Source organism: Embiotoca jacksoni, unplaced genomic scaffold (assembly GCF_022577435.1).
Source record: "Embiotoca jacksoni isolate LCO1_2020_lvr unplaced genomic scaffold, fEmbJac1.0.p SCAF_24, whole genome shotgun sequence".
Taxonomy (NCBI): domain Eukaryota; kingdom Metazoa; phylum Chordata; class Actinopteri; family Embiotocidae; genus Embiotoca; species Embiotoca jacksoni.
Genome location: NW_027185375.1, coordinates 7,146,009 through 7,166,103, shown reverse-complemented (window position 1 = coordinate 7,166,103; position 20,095 = coordinate 7,146,009). Strand labels below are relative to the sequence as shown.

Genomic DNA, 20,095 nt, shown 5'->3' with positions numbered 1-20,095 from the left:
TGGACTCTTTGTGGTGACGTTGAACTTTACTCAGAACATTTGTTTTTTCTGTTGTAAAACCAAAATGATGTTCACTGTCATGCAAAGAAAGTCATAGATAGTCTGTGGTTTTTCAGAGTATATCGAACAGTTTCCAGAAAATTACATCAAGGCAGTTTTAGGTTTCAAGTCGTCAAGTTTAAACATATCAAACGCCAGGATAAAATTTTTGCATATCAGACAGACAAAAAATAGCTGTGAAGTAGAGAAGTACTGATTAAGATCTCAACTAAACCCTGCTTTTGTGTGTGCGTGTGTTGGGGTGTGTATATAGGTTTTAGGTCTCATTGATCTTCCGTCTCCAACAGCATGTAAACTCTGACCTTTGGCTTGCGACCCCAGAGGTCGTCAGTGACCAGCTGTTGCTTGAGCACTCGCGAGTTGTATCGTCGTTTGTGTGCGAGTGTGCCATCACATGCAGATGTTAGCTGCGACTGTGTTGTTTCTGCAGTTTTAATGAGAAATGTGTGGGGTCTGTGTGTGGCTGTGTGTGCACCGCAGATAAAGACGCGTAGTTAAGTTTTAAGGCAAAAAGAGCTGCAAATGAAATGAAAGCAGTTTCATGGATTTTCCAATTACACCGGGGATATAGTGCATCGCACACAGTGTGGTGGCGTATGCAGACACATGCACACAACCGCACATGTTGCTGCGAAGAAACCAGTGTGAGGGTGCGTGTGCGTGTGCGTGCGTGCATGCGTGTGTGCGTGTGTGTGTGTGTGTGTGTGTGTGTGTGTGTGTGTGTGCAACCCTTTGTGCCACCCACCAATGACATGAGGTGAAAGATATATGTGCATTTCTGTGAGTGTGCCTAAAGGTCCCTGCTGGATCAAGTGGGTTAATTTCCCAGTATTTGCTGTTTGTCCAGACTTTTCTCTTTCATGCTGTTTCTGCCCGTTTACCTCCGTTTCTTCCTCTTTTTCTCTCGGTCTCCTGTTGTTCACTTTGTACCCGAGGGAAAACATCTGTAGCGGCAATATTACTCCACTGAACACACAACACAAGCAGCGTGTTCATTCAATCAGAGAGGAAAACATTTTTCTGCTGTTGTTAATTCTCAGGAGAACACTTTGATGTAGCCTATTACAAGCGGTGGCGTTGATTGCTTCACACATCTTTTACCACTTCAAACACTAAATGCATGATTGATCACTGGACAGAAATTCTCTTTTTAGTCTCTGTTTTTAATCCTTCCACAGGGAGGTCAGAGGTCAGGCACAGCCTCAGAAAAGCAGCCATAGAACTGATAGTGATACAGTGCCTTTCATTTCAACACAGCAGATGCTGTGACTAAACACTTAATAAAGCACATGGAACGTACAAGGGGGATGAAAAAGCTGAGAGACTGCTCCTGTTGAGTGCAAACACACAAAGCGCAGCACAGTGGTGGACATGGAACCGAGGGAAGCAGCAACTTTCATGCGTTCACGAAGCTCGATCAACATCAGCACCCGAGTTGCACACTTTTTGCGCTCATTTGTGATTTCGCCATGAAACTTAAGCAGAGATTACACATCAAAATGTGTGTCTAATTTTTGAGGAACAGAAAGAGGTCACAAGGAGTCAAATTTGTAATTTGTTGTATTTTAAGTAGGCGTGATGAGGAACAACGATTATAATGTTGCAGGCGAGAAACTTGTTGCGCAAATGTCATGCTGGAGAACCAAACTACCATCTCGCCAGAGTTGTGCTGGTTTGCGCTGAATGTTTCCCCTCGGATGCCTCAGAACATCATACTTGAACTCTGTGTTGACAGTCTGACCCTGGACGATCAATTCACCTTGCGCAATCCTGCGAATGTCAAAGAAACGTGAACTGGTTGCGCTCCTGACCTGACTTGCTTTCTTTTGGATCACCCCTCGTACAGAAGTATATGCAGCTGTTTTTGTATGTAGCAACGCATTCAAAGTATTGTTGGTGGAAGAGAAACAACCGTACTCTAACATTTCTCTTCAGACCTTCACAAATCCTTCAGATGAAACAGTCTGAGAAGGAAAGATTCTTCTGAACTGCTCATAATTTACATCCACACTAAGGCCGTAGCCTGTTATGTGACTTCACAAGTACACGCTGCCTCATTTTAAGAGCCAAAAACATTCAGCACAACAGCTCTAGTGTGACAGATATTATGACTGTTCCTGCTCTGTTTGTCTTCAGAGACACAGATCCTGTCCTCGTTTTGTCTGAATCCACCGACCAGAACCTAAACACAGTGAGGCAGGTGAGTGTGTGCGTGTCTCTCTGTCGCTGTTTTCTACAGTAACGAAGGTTTCCAGACTCAGTTTCTGGTCGTTTATTTCTCTTAGAACAAACTTTGTTTCTCAGTTTATAATAATTTGACAGGTGTCAGGTTTTATACCAGACCAAAAGCATTTAGAGGTCAGCGCTGTGGATATGCTGAATAGGTATATTTTCTATATCTACATCCATTCTGCCGTCAATATGTAAACAGCAAGTTTTCTGAAAGGCCCTGATATTCATAATAAAAGATTCATGCCTGAATAGAATATTATGCTAAGATACTTATATTATGCAATAGGATGGTTTTTTATATATCTAGCAGTACAGTCTTACTTACTGTACGATAAAAATAGCAGAATTGTGTTGACTTAATGACTCATTCATACAGACACTCCCATTCTCTCATACACACTGGACTTTATGCACACACACACACACACACACACACACACACACACACACACACACACACACACACACACACACACACACACACACACACACACACACACACACGCATCTCATGTGTGAGGGCTGGTGAAGGCTTCTAAACCAACACACACACACGCTAATCCTGCAGGGCATGGACGAATTTAGGGCAAGCCTGATTAGTAGTGCTACTGCTTATCACCCAGAGCCAGAGAGAGAGGGAGAGAGAGAATGAGGGGGGAGGGGAGAGAAGGGAGGCAGAGGTGGGGGAGAAACTGGGAAATTGGGGGAGTGGAAGAGGTAGTGGGAGGCTGGAAACGGGGAGGGGGAGAGAATTGAAGGAATAGCAGTATGGATTCCCACAGAGGAATATCTTTTTTTTTTTTTTTTTTTAGTACCATTCATCTAAAATCATCCAAACATAAATACAAAGCATCACACCCCGAGAGGAAACAAGGAATAATGAAAAATAGGTACAGACGAAGGAGAGATCTGAGCATTAAGTGATGAAGAGGGCAATCAGCTACTGCAACCTTAGACCCCCCTCCTCCTCTTCATCCTTACTTCTCCCTCTCCCTGTGTCTTTGTATCAGTTACTTTCTGTTGCTGTCATTCCTCCCTCCTACGTTTTCTTTCGTCTTCCCCTCTTCTTCTCTCTCAACCCTTGTCTTTATGCCTCATAATCCTCCAGCTCCCTCTGGCCCTTTCAGTGTGTGTGTGTGTGTGTGTGTGTGTGTGTTGCTGCTTCCAGTGAAGTAGAACCTCAAAGGAGAGGCCGACGCTGTGTGTCAGGGTCATTCGTTTTATTTTGATGTCTTCACCTCTGAGTGGAGAGGAGGAAGGCCAGATAGTGGATGTGCACTACAAAGTAAAGTACCGCTAACAGGGACTTCTTTCAAGGGAAAGGGTTTATGAGTTGTAACAAATTGCTTTTCCTTCCACACAAATATGTGTTTTCATCATTGTGATGCTTCACTGCAGAATGACAAAAGTTTGGTCTCATACTGAAGTGGGAATATTGTTTGTGCTCACCTTAAATCTAAGAATTTTTTTTCAGAGGGACCACGAGAACCCTGATCAGAAACTGTGAATTTAGATAATGATACTATAATAACTCAAGGAAAAAAAATGTGAGGACTTTGTATTTGATTATAAAAGTTTATGCTTTTTGAATTGGAGTTTAAGGAAGGAGTTTTTTTTCGGAGCCGCTCCTAGTGGCCCTCAGTGGTATTACACGTTAAGGGACTTCAGCGTTGGCTTCACGTCTTTAGAACCTGAGACTAGGTCCTTTTTAATATATAGTCTGTAACTGAGAATGAACTTTTTCGTGAAGTTGTTAACATCTTGTGTGCAAAACTTTATTTTTGAGCATCAATAGCTTCAGATTAGAAAGACTTTTGCAAAGATAAATGTCAGCCAAGGGGATGTATCCAAACTTGGCAATGCAAAACTTCTTTTTATAAATGGTTTCAAATTAATAAATTATTTATTGACAGTTACAAAGCTGCTACTTACAGATTAGAGAAAATGTTTATGAAGGGCCCCTTATTTGATCGTTGGACCACAACAAATACTTATACTGTATTGTGACTTATCTTCTGCTAACAATATTCTACAGAAAATAAAACTTTTCCACGAGGACACTTGGATCTCTAAATATCTTTGAAGTCTTAAAATATTTGCAATTTGATTACTTTTATTAAAACCCATCCACAGTGCTGTTAAACACTCACCATTTCACTTTAAAAGGCCCAAAGATTTTGTGGTTTCTTACTTCACTGGTTTAAAATTAGGAAACACAGTCACACAGCTCAGTCACACAAACACTTTGCTCTGATAGGACAAACTGTTTTTTCATTTAGATGTTTTTTTCTCGAGAAAAAAAAAATTGTTTTTGTCATATTTTATTATAGCTGCTATTAAAGGTCTTACAAGCTATTACATTTGACTTGATGAAATTTTCAGACACACTGGCACACAGGAGACTCTTTGCTGCGGCTGTAATGTATCTAACTCATAAGAAAATGAGCTGTTAGAAAACGACTTTGCTGTAAGACTCTGTAATGTGTGAGCGAGCAGCTGTGAGTTCAGTGCGACCTTGTTAGGTTTGTTTGTATGTTTTCATACTGTATATTTGGCATATTACACGAAATAGTTTAGAAAATGGTTGTGGCATGGGTTCAATTATGTAAAATGTGTCTCTATTGTTCATCTTCTTGTCTAATGCTGCTCAAATTGAGACGTGATTGCTCTTCAAGAAGGATAAAGGGAGGGATCTCATAAATGTTTGGGCGTCTGTTCTGTCTGCAGCATGTCTCTCATGTTGTGTGATTAAATTTAAATGGACCAAACTGCAGCTGAAACCTCTTCAGTCAAATTAACTTTTCAACTTCAAGTGTGCCCATACATAAAACATGTCACAGATGTTTAATCTTAGCCTTTGTAGCTTGCAGTTGCAGTGGTATGTATGTAGCGACTGATGCCAACAGGAGCTAAATGATAACCAGTCTCTCTGTGGATCTGTCGAGCACACAGCTTTGATGCCTTTGTGAGGCCGTTTATTGACCGAAACAAGGCTGAAATTGACCATGACTACTACAAGAGGACGATTGTTTGTCTCTCTTCGACTCGCTGTGTCTTGATCTCTGTCACACACATACAACAAATTAGTCGATGTGATGCACTGCGTTGGAGTTGACCGTGCAGTCTAGAGGAATGATGCATGCTTCATTTGTTTGTGTTTTGATTTTAAATTCGGAAACACCTTTTGTTGAACTCCCGTCCTCCCTCCCTCCCACTTTAACACTCTGGAGAAGCAGCTCTTGTCTGGAGACAGGATATGCTTGAATAGCTGACTTCTATCATCAATCAAAGCAAAGACAATGAGCCACTTAGGAACAATAACAAGGGGTTAACCAAACATTACACACACCAGCACAGTCTTGGTAACCATTTTCATTGTCGAGACACCACTTTTCTTGTTGTGAATTATATATTTGAAATAAGCTACTGTATAAACCATCATGTCTGTGCAACTTAAACAGAAAACTGTAATCATTTTATTTCCAGTTATTGTGCCTCCATTTTATGTGATAGTAAAGCTTCGGATATATTTGCTTAACTACATGTTTGTATGCACATGACCGCTACTACTCGTATATGTTGTGTTCCTTAAAAGTGCTAGTTTTGCGCGTCCTTAAATGTTATTGCTGCCTGTGACCGAGATGCAACTAAGCCCACGAACACCAGGGGCAGTATGTCATTATGTGAAGGAAGCTCAGCTCAAGAATCAAGTGGTGACCGACTGTGATGTCTTTGGATTAAAATTAGAAGAAACATAAAGTTTCTGTGAAGCTGTGTTTCTTTAAGTAATAATACAAATATAATGGGAGACAGTTGAAAGCTAAAATAATTGTACGGGGGAAGAATGTTTGTTGAGCTGAAATTCTAAATTGATCCCGATAACATCCATCCTAACCACAATTATTTATATCATTTTTGAAAATAACAGGTCATCTTTACAGCTGTGTATAAATGACAGGGGGGCGTCTCCCGTTGGATGACACTAGCTTTCTGCTGTCACTCAACATAACACGTGCTGAAGCGTTAGCAAAGAGTAGGGGAGCTGTTAATGATCGTGCTGTCTAACGGGACGATCTGCCAAAAGCTGGTGGATCCCTGTAACCTGCGAAGTACGTCTACCGCCGACTGCTGTGGAACAATTCAGAGGAAACAGCAGCTGGAACGTCGGGAAAATGGCACTGAGTGGATGATAGTGCTATAAATGTGTGTTTCTGCAGAGTGTGGGGTTCATGCAGCTGTGTCCTGCCTCACCGTAGGGGCTCAGTGTGTGTGTGTGTGTGTGTGTGTGTGTTAAGAGACTGTGGGGGGCAGGAGCATGTGAGCGCCTCTCTGCATCTCTTCTCTCCATCCCGTCGGTTTTGATTGACAGATGAAGGAGGGAGGTGTATAATTTATCACTTCCTGGTTGGTCCGGTCCCACAATGCCCTGCAGCCAGAGACCAAGGCTGCTTCCCTAGAGCAAAAGTCAGTTTATTGAACCTTTAATGGACACCACCCCCCCCCCCCCCCACACACACACACACACGCACACACACACACGCACACACGCACACACACACACACACACACACACACACACACACACACACACACACACACACACACACACAGGCTGTGCTGGTCTCCCTCCCTGGCTGCCTCTCTGTCATGTTTAATGTATAATGAATGAATGATTCATGGCAGGGGAGAGAATTTTGTATTTTAGGACTACTTATTCATTTATACTCACACCAGTCGCTTTTTACTGTGGGTGTGATTTTTTTTTCAGCATGTTTAAGGTCACCAGGTTTTCTAGACACATCATCCAACAAATTATTTTCAACATGCAGTTCCTCATTTCCTCATGAAACCTGCAATTCCTATCGTCCCAGCCACATTCATGATATGAAAGCATTTTGAAAAGCACCACTTCTGGTTATTTTTTTTTAATACTTATTTATTTATCCAGAGAGAATAGCAAGAGTCTAGAGGGCGTAAGAGCCCTTTTACAGGGTAAAACCCTGTTTTACATTTATTCTTAAAGCTGCTATAATTAATATTCTAATCCTAACAAGTTATCAAATCACTTTGTGAAGTCACCTGATAGTCTTCAGTTCCCCTCAGCTCTATGGAGCCTTTTTACAGTTTTTCAGGTCATTGGTTTGGTTTCCCAACTTAAAGTTTCTATTCCCTCTCACAACTTTCACACTGTTTTTCCAGCAACACCAGCAGCACTTCTCATTAAACAAGTTCCGGCAAACTACCTGCTGAGCACCAAACAATAGAGGCTGACTGGCCAATATAGGCTTGTCAATCATGTATCGGTATCGGCGTATATGTTGTTTCTTATTAAACCTTTTTTTACTGAACATGATGCAGATGATGCTTGTGATAATATATAAACTGTTCTATTTATGTTTTTTTTTTTTTTAAATTTGCAATTATTTAAATGTATTACAATCCCAGTGGAGTTCAGTGTTTCACTGATGCTATTTGGACCCTACAGTCTAAAAATATCCTGCCTCTGTTACATAACTTTGTCACACGTGTTTGATCACCTTATTTCAACCCACATATCGAGTTTAATTTTTTTTTTTAACTCCATTTTATCAATATTGGCATCAAGCCCCACAAATCCAATCATATCGGTCATTCTCTACCAAACACCACAGTTTGCAACAAAGTTAAGATCTAGCTAGTAAATACAGAGAAACATTTCGCAGTTTAAGAATTATTTTCCCCAGCAGTCAGTGAGAAGCAAAACAGAGCTAAAAGGAGAATGAATATTGTCCAAAAAATACAAAGACATCTGAATGGGATTAGACCGTGGTTGACAGATTATATTGCCTGAAGTTAATTTAATAATCAGCAGAAGCGGAAGCTATGCAGTGGTTGAACATGAGACCAACTCTGTTAACCTCATAGCGTGTTTATCTTCCGTATTCTATAGCACAATACAAAGATCCTATATACTCAAAGACGTGACCTGCTGTTGCTTGTTGCGACATGTGTCCTTCTGTTAATGTCACCGCCGCATATGCACATCTACACTTACACACGCAACACATACATGCCCACATAAATGGACAGGCGAAGACGCACAAGCAGGGGGTGAGATCTGATATATGGTGAGCCGCAGGCTCCCGCTGTCAAAGACGCGGCATTTACCCAACCTGCAGAGCATCCTCGCCTCGCCGGTGACACATGTCAAGTCATATTTATTCGCTAAAAACAAACCGCTACGGATGTCATCATGAAAGGAAGAACTTGTGCGTTATATTTCTTTCTGAGCCGTGTCTTTTTTTAGCACATAGGTTTAGAGGTGTGTGTGTGTGTGTGTCTGTGTGTGAGAAGGGCAGATGGTGTAGCTCTAGGAATCATCTCTCTACATCACGGTGCACAGCAGGTGGTGGCATCATTTGCACGCGGGTGTGTGTGTGTGTGTGTGTGTGTGTGTGTGTGTGTGTGTGTGTGTGTGTGTGTGTGTTGTCTTGTCCCTGCACAACCAGTGAGGGCCAGTTTACAAGGACATCTTTCCAGACCTTGCCTTTGGCCTGTGTCACTAACACTCAAATCTGCTTTGCTGCATATGCGTGTGCATTTGGGTGTGCATGTGTGTGTGCGTGTGCGTGTGCGTGTGTGTGATTCCGGCAAGAGGAAATAGGCTGTAAAGTGAGTTTGAAGAAGTGTTGCTGTGCTGCGAGGGTGACAAAACGATGGATGGATGACAGAGGGGATGAAGAGAAGTGACAAAAGAGAGGAAAATATGAAAAGATGGAGAGAATGAGAGGTCTGTAATGTTTTTATTGCTGCCTCCATTCATCTACATCAGATTTAATTTGAAGTCAGCTTTGATTGACAGATTGAGGAGGGAAGTGTTTATTTCAGTAGCTTGGGGTGTAAAAGGGGTAGAGGAACACCACTCTTCAACACACACACACACACACACAATATTAATGGCAGAGAAGTATGTTTATACGTGTAACTGTGTACTGATTTGATCTCAGTATCCTCCATCACATTGGCTGATTTTCAGGAAGTCCCGGCCCTCTGCGAGCGAATCAGAGCCGCTCGTGCTATTTGATTGCCTGGAGGCTTTTAGCTGAACAGATGGCTTCTTAGTGAATGAGAAATGACATTCATGTGAAATGTTACGGGAAACAGACGCAAACTGGCTGGATGAAGAAGGGGTGGGGGTAGGGGGGTTGGGGGGCTGGATGAAAATGTCTGTGATTCAGTTACAGGCAGATGTCAGCGTGTCGGGATCTTTTTTCTTTTCACAGAACAACACAGGTGCACACTCAGACTAAGTGGAAAACCATGTCAACACCGACTGCCATTCATCACAGTGGCCTGACGTGGTGCTTTGAGTCCCATCCGCCACAGCAGACACACAGGATGATTGGACTGTTTTAATGTTTTAGTTGACAGCTGCCAAAATTGGGGATCATGTTCTTTTAAACTCCATTTGTGACCCTCAGAGGATTTTTCTTCCGGAATATTTTCCTTAATGTAATTTAGGGAATATATCAAGGTTTAACCGGCTGTCTACCTCCAATGAGCAGAGATATGATAGTATACTCTCCTTTGTTAATGCAGCTCAGTGTCACCTTCTCAGCTCTTCCTGCAGAACAATACAAGCTGTGTGCTTCTCCCCTCTCTCTGATATCCCATATTATGAGTGAATAAGAAAGACCCAGAGGAGTGCTGCTTGTTCTCTTTAATATATATGGCGTTGTTTGTAGGTTTGATATCTGAACATTGAGAAGAGGAGTGTGTATCCTCAGAGGGTGATAAGGGTACTTAGTGATAGGGGTCGAAACATTTTAAAAGAGTATGGAAGATGTAACGTGTATGTCCTCTCGCATGAAAAGTTGAATTCAAAAAGGCAGAAAATGCTCATGTCGTGACCAACAGTTAATAATATGCAATAGATTTTGATAGTTCACTCATTCACCACTTCCTCTATAATAGACATGCAGTACTAAATCAACATAATTTGGTGTCAGCATAAGCATAAGCATGTGAATTATATTGTGCCATTAAACAGGAGGCATGCCCCCAATTTAGTTTTTTGGGGGGGTTTTCATTATGTGAAATTTTGAAGTCACTGTGAAGTGCAAGTGTCGTGGCAGACAGTAAATACAGTTCATTAAATAGTGAACTGGGAGAGATGTCAGACCCTCTGTGTCAGTAAAATGACCTTTCTCTGTTTGTGCTACTGTCACACTGTGGTTTAATGTTTGTTGTGACCACAGTGGGGATATTTAGCAGAAGAGACTTCAGTTCGAGGCTGTTAACTCATTTCTTTGAACTCTTTTATGATTTTTATACTGTAGACTGTCAGCTCATCAAATGCATTCCTAATATGTTAACAAAGTGTTTCTCATTTATAACGTATCAGCAGCCCAACAAACTTGGTTTTTAAGGCTGATACTTATAGAAATATGTAACAATAAAATGTGATAATGCTATATTGACAATTTTTTTATATTAACAGACATTTTTTATAAGGAGAATATAAATTGAGCTGGAGATTTTACAGTTAAAAACAATCTATCAGCAGTCTTCATGGACATACTGTATATAGAGTGTCTTTAAGTCGAGACTTTAGCTGCCACATGTTGGTCTTTCAAAAATATTGATTACTTCAGATTATCGTGACATGTCTCTGTGTGTGTGATGATTAACACAGTATCTCATTAAGTTGTGAGCTCATGTCTGCTCTTTGCATAAACATGGGTGTAGGCTCTGTTATTGTCATCAGAGGCTTCATGCTTCATTAACTATTTAATTGTGCAAGTACAATAAGTTTTGAGTAATGTGTAATATCTGTTTAGCGTTTGTTGGATTGTTTGTGGTTTAATTAACACCACATGCTTTATTCATTAAATTAAATTTATCCTCTCTGTCATCTGTGGAACAATGTGTTTATGTCTTTTTAGTGTGTGTGTGTGTGTGCGCGTGTGCGTGTGTGTGTGCGCGTGTGTGTGTGGGATGTAGAAACCGATCAGTGACTCCACCTTTCAAAATGAGCCTGTTTTCCGTTCTCTCTCTGAACATGTCTGGCCTTTTTCAAGAATGCCAAAAAGGTCAGCGTTGTAGGACTTAAAGCTGCTAAACCTCGTTCGCTCGCACGCACACACACACACACACACACACACACACACACACACACACACACACATAGGTGGACTGTATACGCACAAACACACAGTCTCTGACCAGCACTCCAAAGAAGTTCAGCACACAGCTGTACTCTTTCCTCTCAGCAGCTGGGACAAGAACACACAAACACACAAACACAAACACACACACACACACACACACACACACACACACACACACACACACACACACACACACACACACACACACACACACACACACACACACGACAGTAGAAAGAGTAGAAGGGCTGAAGTGCAAGCAAAAGCTGGAACACAATCAAAAAGATTTGTGGATTTAATTCTCGTAATAGTTTTGAGATTAAAAAGACAAATAGTACATAGCTGATATTACACACCCATGTATTATGCAGGAGATGAATCCAATATGTATTATACATTATGACAATGCATAATTTAGTCTGTTGTATTTCCCCTTCGGATGTGGATGTGAATCTAAAAAAAGGACACAACATTTAAAATGGAGGCAAACAGATCCAAACCCAGAGAGATATTTTGAGAGTAACGTAAGGTGGAGTGAAAAATAAAAGTCATGAGATGAGGTTTGTTGTGGAAATGACTGCAAAGAAAGAAGGGAAAGAAAAAGGCGTGAAAATAGAGGGAAAAGGGGTGATTAAGAAAAAGACTCAGAGAGATTAAAAGAGTTAATCTGTGGCTGATTGTGTGAGAGGGCAGGGTCAAACACAGGTTACTCTCATGTCTCCCCCCTCTGCTCTCATCCCTCCATCCCTCATCTCTTTAAACCTCCTGCTGGGAATATGCAGTGTGATTTATCCCACCCGGTCAGCTGTTCCTTCTTACAGTTGCCTGAGTAAAAGAGGCAGTAAACAGATTCATTTTGTTCTGTTCAAACTTTTTTTTAATTTCTATTTATTATTACTGGCAGCAGCGCTATTAAATTCTTCTGATTAAAAAACTAAAAAAAAACTCACAAAACCCCTCTCTCTCTTTTTATGTCCACAGACACCATTCTCGGTCCAGAGACGTTCGGTGACGTGGCCAACTTCAGCACCTTCCTACTGGACCGTTCATCGGGCATGCTGTACCTGGGTGCCAGGGATACAATACTGGCTGTGGACACAAGCAAACTGAACCAAATGCCACGCAAGGTAGGTGGAGTGTGTGTGTGTGTGTGTATTTAAGGTTGTAAGAGATAGCTGTAAATTAACTTTTAATCATGAAGACGAGCAGCATTAAAGAGTTTGACAAATTACATTACATTTTAGGTTTTATAGACCAAATCTCATATTGTGGTCGTATTATTTGTCAAGGTATATTCATTGTTTCGCTCTTCAGTTCTATCAGTTGAATCACTTCATGCTGCCAACTGTGCTGTAAGTGTCCCGGGCCTCCTGATGGCTGACATAAATACGCTTCCAGCGAAATATAAGAAGACATTTTCTTGGACTTCGACTAAAGAAATTGAGATTCTTTGGTGACCTTTATGTCTTTGTCTCCTTCCTCTTTCTGCAGATTGTTTGGGATGTGCCAGAGGAGAAGAAGAGGTCTTGTGTGGCGAAGGGAAAGACAGAGGTGAGAACTGTGTGAATGTGCATGTTTCTCCTCAGTCTTCTTCTTTTAATTTTGTCTAAATCAGCTCAAATCTAGTGAATGGCTGCGATTTACTCAGCCACTTAATAATCGGCTTCACTCCTACAGCTGAGAAACGAGTCACCAACACACGTCCATGTCTGTATGCAGGGAGATTAACAGTGACTCAGATTATTTACAGTCTCACTGACTTCCATTAACCTTGATGCAATGCAGGAACTTCCTGGTAAGCACGACAACCAATAAAATAAATCCAGCAAGGACAGGTCATTTGGCTCGGTGGCGAAAAGTCCTGAAACTACTCGGATCCTCTCTCCATACTTATCGAGTAACTAAGTAACTGAGAACATCCGACTCCATCTTTGATGCAAATCTCTTATCAAACTTTATACATGTTTTCACGAAGACTGTTGAAGGATAAACTGAAATACTGTAGATGTGATAAGGGACTGGAAGGATTCAGAAGAGATTAAAAAAAAAAAAAAAAAAAAGCTATGAAAATTACAATTTTCCTTTTGTCAGCAAATCCCATTAAATGATGAAAACAAACAAAACATATATCCTGCTAAGAAGTGTTGGCTGAATGAGCTTGATTTAGCTCATTCCTCTGGAATTCATTCAGATTCATTACAAAAACATATTTATGTGGAAACAGCTCCACAGAATAACATTAACAAATCAGGGTTTACTGCTGCCCAACATGAAAATCACAAAAATGTCCTTTAATTAGGATTATTTGAGTCAAGGTTGCTAATTTTTTTTTTTTAAATTGTGAGATATCGTATTCCTGTGCATATATTTTGTGCTGCAGCATGCGTGTGTGTGTGTGTGTGTGTGTGTGTGTGTGTGTGTGTGTGTGTGTGTGTGTGTGTGTGTGTGTGTGTGTGTGTGTGTGTGTGTGTGTGCGTGTGTGTGTGTGTCTCACAACCCCGTGCTGTTAGGCATCGGATGGGAAGTTCTGGGATATATGCCAAGGCCTCATCGTGTGTGTGTGTGTGTGTATGTGTGTGTAGCGGCACAAAACCAGTAAGAGAGGGTTTATATGAAGTCACAGATGTCCAGTAACTGTCTATAGAAACTGATTAAATAGAGCGTACTGTACAGTCAAGCTGTACATCTCATTGTGCTCCGACTACAAGACAACTGTTTACAGTAAACTGACTACACTGGAGCCGCATTTGTGTTTTATGGTTTTAACAAGCATTGTGGACTGAAATAGAGCTTCAGCATCACAGCAGAGTGTCTGAGCTTTTCTGATGGAAAGAAAAATAACTCAACCATGTTGCCTGAAATGACCTGATAATGTTAAAAAATGCCTCAGTCCAGAAAAATGAGGTCAAAAGAAAATATAAACAAAGCTGGAAGGTCAGTGTTTCAACGGACGGGAAGTACAATTAGTTCTGACCCATTTTAAACAATCATCATCATCTGCTTCCCACCGAAGGAGTGAAGGAGGTGAAAGACCGATAAAGGCAGGAAACAAAAGGACTGTGTTTTCTTTTTTTTTATGAAGTCATTGATTACAAGATTACATGCGAGTCAGAAGGGATTAAGAAGGAGTAGTGGACGGAGGGAAGGAAACAGGAAGATGGAGAGAGCGGAAGTGCAGGAGAGAAGAAATGGATGAAGATTAGAGAGACAAGACAATAGACTCAACAAGAGACTACCTGCGTGTGTATGTGTGTTTGTGCTTGTGGGTGTATGAATCATGCAAAACCTACAGACTCACAAGAACAAACCACGGCAAGTTGGTGGGGTTTCACAATGCTACGCTACTATGAGCAGGATGTTACGAAACACTGGAAATCAGGGATGTTGAAATTATGAGTAAAATTATATTTCCTCGAAGTTTAATGTCATCATCATCATCATCATCACCTGGAAAAACATCAGTCTTTTTTTCTGTTAATAAACTGGTCCTTATATGGAGGGTATACACTCTTCTCCCAGGCTCAGCTGGGTTAATAATAAAATCATCACCCTTCAATTTTTTTTTTTTTGCTATTTAGTATTGTGAAGCGCAAACATGTGTCACTAATTATTTTTCCACTCATTATTGTTAGGACTTGACTGGAGAATTGTTTTCATTTAACACGAGAGATTAACCAATATTTCAGCTGGCCGATTTCATCCATCATATATCAGCCATCCCAGATATAATCAGTATCTGTTGGCTGATATGTGGCAATATAAAAACGTTTTTTACAGAACATAAGGCAGAAAATATGCTTGGGGTAAATACGAATTCGTGTGCGTGTGTTTTAATCAAATCTGTGACTATTATCTTCCAAGTGAAGTTTACTGTTTCAATGTCAGTATTGACAATAAACTAATATAATGCTTCTATTAAATATTTATCACAGGTGTCAAGTCACATTTGAGGAATCATTGCAAACATTTTTTATTTATATATACCGTGTGTACAGTAGAAATATGATAAATATCGGCCCAAACACCAGTATTGAAATAGTTTTCCTCAATAATGTCTGTATCGGCATCAACCCCAGAAATCCAGTATTTGTCAGCCTCTATTCAGCACTTTTAAAAGTGTTGAATGAAGGTGGTGATTTAGAATTGAAATGACTGCTGACAATTTTACAGTGTAGTGTGGAGAGGATCACGTAAAAATAGAAGACTGCAGTTGGTTTGTTTGAGGAGTTAACACGGAGAATTATGGGAAATATCTGCCTCTTTACATGCTGTTTGTGGCTAATTTAGTCAGTCGCTTTGAGCCTGAAAACCAAAACAGTGAGCTACAAAATGGCAAAATGCCACATTTCATCCATCATTAATATGACCACCAAAAAAACAACCCTAGGTCTGACAATAACAATACAAACCTGCTTGGTGGTTTACAGTAATATTACATAGGCTTCAGTGTAAACAAAAAAAAAAAGATAAAAAAAAGGGGTTGTGTCTGGTAAAATAAATTGTGTGCAGAAGAGAAGGAGTGAGAAAAGTGCAGAATAGAAAGAGATAATGGAGGTGGAGAGTAAAGTGTGAGGTCAAGAGAAGAAAGTTCTGCCATGTCCACACACACACACACACACACACACACACACACACACACACACACACACACACACACACACACACACCACTATAATTACTAGAAAATTGCCTTCAGTAGGTAAATGTCAGTAAGCATGAAAAGCTTTTAGATGTTTTGATGGCAGGACATTTAATTTCCATAGAGCACTGAAGTCTTGGAGGCTTTTAACAAGAAAAGGAATAATGGGACTCATTAATAATCAAGAATGATTTTGAGTTCAGTCGAAGAAAATAGAATAGAATAGATTCATTCGATGCACCACATGCCAGATTGTGAAGGAAGCATATTAGAGTGAATGAGGTTAATTTGGGCCAATGAGTTAGCTTATCCCGAGCTGATCCCATTGTTAGCAGCCAGAGCAGCTCTGTCCATCTCAGCGTGGAGAATGATGGGAGGTGTGTGCCGCAGGTCGGAAAGCCCGATTTGGTTGACATGATCTGGGCTTCAGAGAGGATCAGGTCGCTGGGGAGGAGGTGACTCAGGCCTGGAGCTCATCCAGGATGACACACACACACACACACACACACACACACACACACACACACACACACACACACACACACACACACACAAGAGCTTAATAAGATTGGGCTGCGTCATGGCTTCATGGCAACTGGGGTGGGACAGTTGGGGTGATTTTCCATAGCAGCTAATGAATGAATGTGTGTGACAGATAGGATGGAGAAATAAAGAATAGGCATCAAAACCAAATCATCTAAGGTGTTTGTTTATTGTATATATGCATGAAAATGGTCTTAGCTGTGTGTGCGTGTGTGTGTGTGCGTGCGTGTGTGTGTGTGCGTGCGTGTGTGTGCGTGTGCGTGGTTGGGGCTCTCAGATGTCTCTTCCAGCAGTGGGGGTCTCCAGTTTCCAGTCCGATTCATTGATACTCCAGCTGTTCTCAGAATCCTTCAACATTTCTCCTCAACCCCCAACGTGGTTGGTTTAGGACTGATGTGTGTTTGTGAACAGAAACACTCATAACTTTGATCCTAAAATCGACTTGTATTGTATTGTGTTCTGCTAAAAGTAAAATTTTTCATCCCTTTGAACACTTTTATTTCCCGAAAGACATAATATACATGAAGATACATCTCATTATTGTCAGAATTGTTTATTTTTGTTTTATTGCCCATCAGTTTGAATTCAGCATGTATTTTAGAGTGTATCCTTTATCTTGTGTTGTGTTAATTGTTTTTGAAGTAAAATATATACTCCTAATTATCACAGTTAAGCCTGGATGTAAAACTGTTGTTTACCTTGCCTTTATTTCTATGTCTTTGTCTCCCCCTGCAGGTGGATTGCAAGAACTACATCCGCCTTCTGGAGTTTCTGGAAGATGGACGCATCTACGTGTGTGGCACTTACGCCTTTGACCCCCAGTGTGCCTTCCTGGTGAGTGTGTCCATCTTCTTTTTTTAGTTACTGATTGATACGATCAGCAGCAGCAGCAGCATGATACTGTGGTGCAAAGATCTCACACTTCACACCACACAATCTCACTGACACTTGCACCCATGTTGCGTCCACTGGAGTCAGTTTAATCGCTTAAAGTCTGTTTGGACTCTTTCTGATGTTTTGTGTAGAGATGCATGACAGTTTGCCTGTAATCTCAATATTTTCCAACTTTTATGGCTGATTCCTGATGCTGATAAATGCACATATTCTCTATTATTTATTTCACAAATTCGTCATCATGATCCGTAAGAAGGTTCTTCAGGTTGGCAATTAAATATGTAGTGCTGAAGGAATGCGCTGTATCTCGCCCTCGCATGACCAACACTGAGCAGTCATTACAAATAGAAACTTTGCTATCCATGTCGGACACGTTAATAAACCTCCACACTGCAGACATAGTGTTCCACCCTCTGTCATGCTTAAGTCGAGAGATACAAGAGCAGCCTTGTGCCAAGGACATGACATCAGGCATCGAGCATTTAAGCGTATTTAAAGTGTCATTTATTGGTCTGTCATGTCAGCAGAAATGTTTACGATAAGACGATATTATCATGAATCTAGTTTTGTTGCGAGTGGTGTTTTCTGGTGTGTACTTGAGCACTAATGTCAGTAAAGCTTCCAGCAGAGTGGAGCAAAATTACATTCATTTAGAGTGACATTTTAAGTAGCACAACCTGTTGGAGGTCAAACTGATTCATTAAATTATTAAATTATTTAAAGACAGCGAGAAATAAGTGTGACAAACACAGTTACCATTGTTAATGCAGTTCTAACCTGCACTTGTGTTGCCCGTCGTCCTGCAGGAGCTCTCCTCCTTCACTCTGGAGAAAGCCGAGGATGGAGGGGTGAAGATGGAGACGGGGAAGGGCAAGTGTCCCTTTGAGCCAAGTCAGCACTACACAGCTGTCATGGCGGGTAAGTACCACCAGAGTATTGACTACTTAACTGCCCGATCGACGTGTGTGTTCCTCTTTCATCACCTGCTCAGCCTCGTCTCATGCAATACGTAAATAAAACTCCCCTCTTTCTTGTGTGGAGGTGGTACCTTGTACACGGCAGCCACCAGCAACTTCCTGGGAACGCTCTTCGACATCTCCCGGGCAACGGGCCCCGAACAGGAGCGCATACGAACTGAACGATCCATTAACTGGCTCAGCGGTGAGACACGCATGCACACATTTACACACGTGAACACAAACACACTTGCAGCCGGCATCACACTTTCCCGCAGCAGTAAGTAAAGTGGTGTGCGTTTGTTCAGACCCGGAGTTTGTGAGCTCGGCCTTCATCGAACAGTCCGCAGACAGCAACCCGATGGGAGACGATGGCAAAATCTACTTCTTCTTCACTGAGGTGGCCAAAGAGTACGACCTCTATACCAAAGTCAAAGTTCCCCGGGTAGCACGGGTCTGCAAGGTAAGGCAACGGCCTGGCTGAATGATCGACTGTTGTTTTTTAAAAAAAAAAATCTGCTTAGATTCAATTCATTTCCTGTTAATCTCATTTTCAGTCTGACGTGGGAGGGATGAAGACTCTGCAGCGACGTTGGACCACATTTCTGAAGGCTCAGCTGGTGTGTGAGGACAAACCCAGCGGTCAGCGCTACAACATCCTAACTGACGTCTTCACCACGCAGCACACGCCAGGCGACCCCAGCAGCACACACTTCTACGGATTGTTCACCTCCCAGTGGTAAGGGAGGGAGGGTGGAGGGAAAATCGGAGCCTCCGTCATGTGTGATAATGTACTTTGGAAAATTTAGTGTTTGTTGTTTTACTGATTGCAAGATGCCATGAGAGCAATAGAGATGCTCATTTGGAAAAAGATTGTAGCTGAATCTGAAATTTTGGATTTCTCAGCATAGATGGTGATTGTACACGACTGAATATTACAGACATGTGTGCAGTTTTTTTTTAAATAAGATGCTTTTTTGAAATATTATTGATCTAATAATGATAAGAAGACATGAGAAAGAAGAAGTAAGAAGTCATACAGTCGAGTTACATTGCATGATTGTTTGAAACTAAACACCCTGGTTTAGCAGAAATATCTTAGTGATACTGAATCTGTACAAAAATCTGAAGACAAGATGTGTTTTTATTGCCCCACAATCAGGCTAGTTGTTTCCCCTTGTTTTCAGTCATTATGCTAAGCTAAGCTAACCATTTCCTGGCTGTAGCTTTATGTGCAGTTTACGTAGTGGTATAAACAAAAAACATAGTATGCTTTTCCAAAATGTAGAACTTTAATATTGAATGTCTTTAACTTTAGATTTGACTTTTTCTTTTCTCTTTAAAAGTAACATCACTGTTTTTTTTTCTTTTTCACAGGGAGCATGAAGAGCTGTCAGCTGTGTGTGTTTTCAGTCTGCCTGACATCATCAAAGTGATGGATGGTCCCTTTAGAGAGCTGAAGAAGACTTGTGAGAACTGGATCAATCCTGAACCTGTCCCCACACCAAGACCTGGCCAGGTACGAAACTGTACAACCACACACACCTCCTCTATCACTGCCTATGCTTTACAAAATGCCTTTTGTTCTGTTGTACTATAACACCATAAATGACTCGGACACC

General features: G+C 41.2%; 1 protein-coding gene across 1 annotated transcript in view; it reads left to right on the top strand.

Annotated features, from left to right (window-relative positions):
• sema4f (sema domain, immunoglobulin domain (Ig), transmembrane domain (TM) and short cytoplasmic domain, (semaphorin) 4F) overlaps window positions 1-20,095 on the top strand; it is a 56,274-nt gene that overhangs the window by 32,402 nt on the left and 3,777 nt on the right. Inside the window, exons 2-9 of the mRNA XM_069159239.1 lie at window positions 12,423-12,568; window positions 12,933-12,992; window positions 17,359-17,457; window positions 18,324-18,435; window positions 18,559-18,678; window positions 18,782-18,936; window positions 19,031-19,212; window positions 19,851-19,992. Coding sequence (XP_069015340.1) covers window positions 12,423-12,568; window positions 12,933-12,992; window positions 17,359-17,457; window positions 18,324-18,435; window positions 18,559-18,678; window positions 18,782-18,936; window positions 19,031-19,212; window positions 19,851-19,992 — 1,016 coding nt within the window. The remainder of the gene's footprint in view (window positions 1-12,422; window positions 12,569-12,932; window positions 12,993-17,358; window positions 17,458-18,323; window positions 18,436-18,558; window positions 18,679-18,781; window positions 18,937-19,030; window positions 19,213-19,850; window positions 19,993-20,095) is intronic.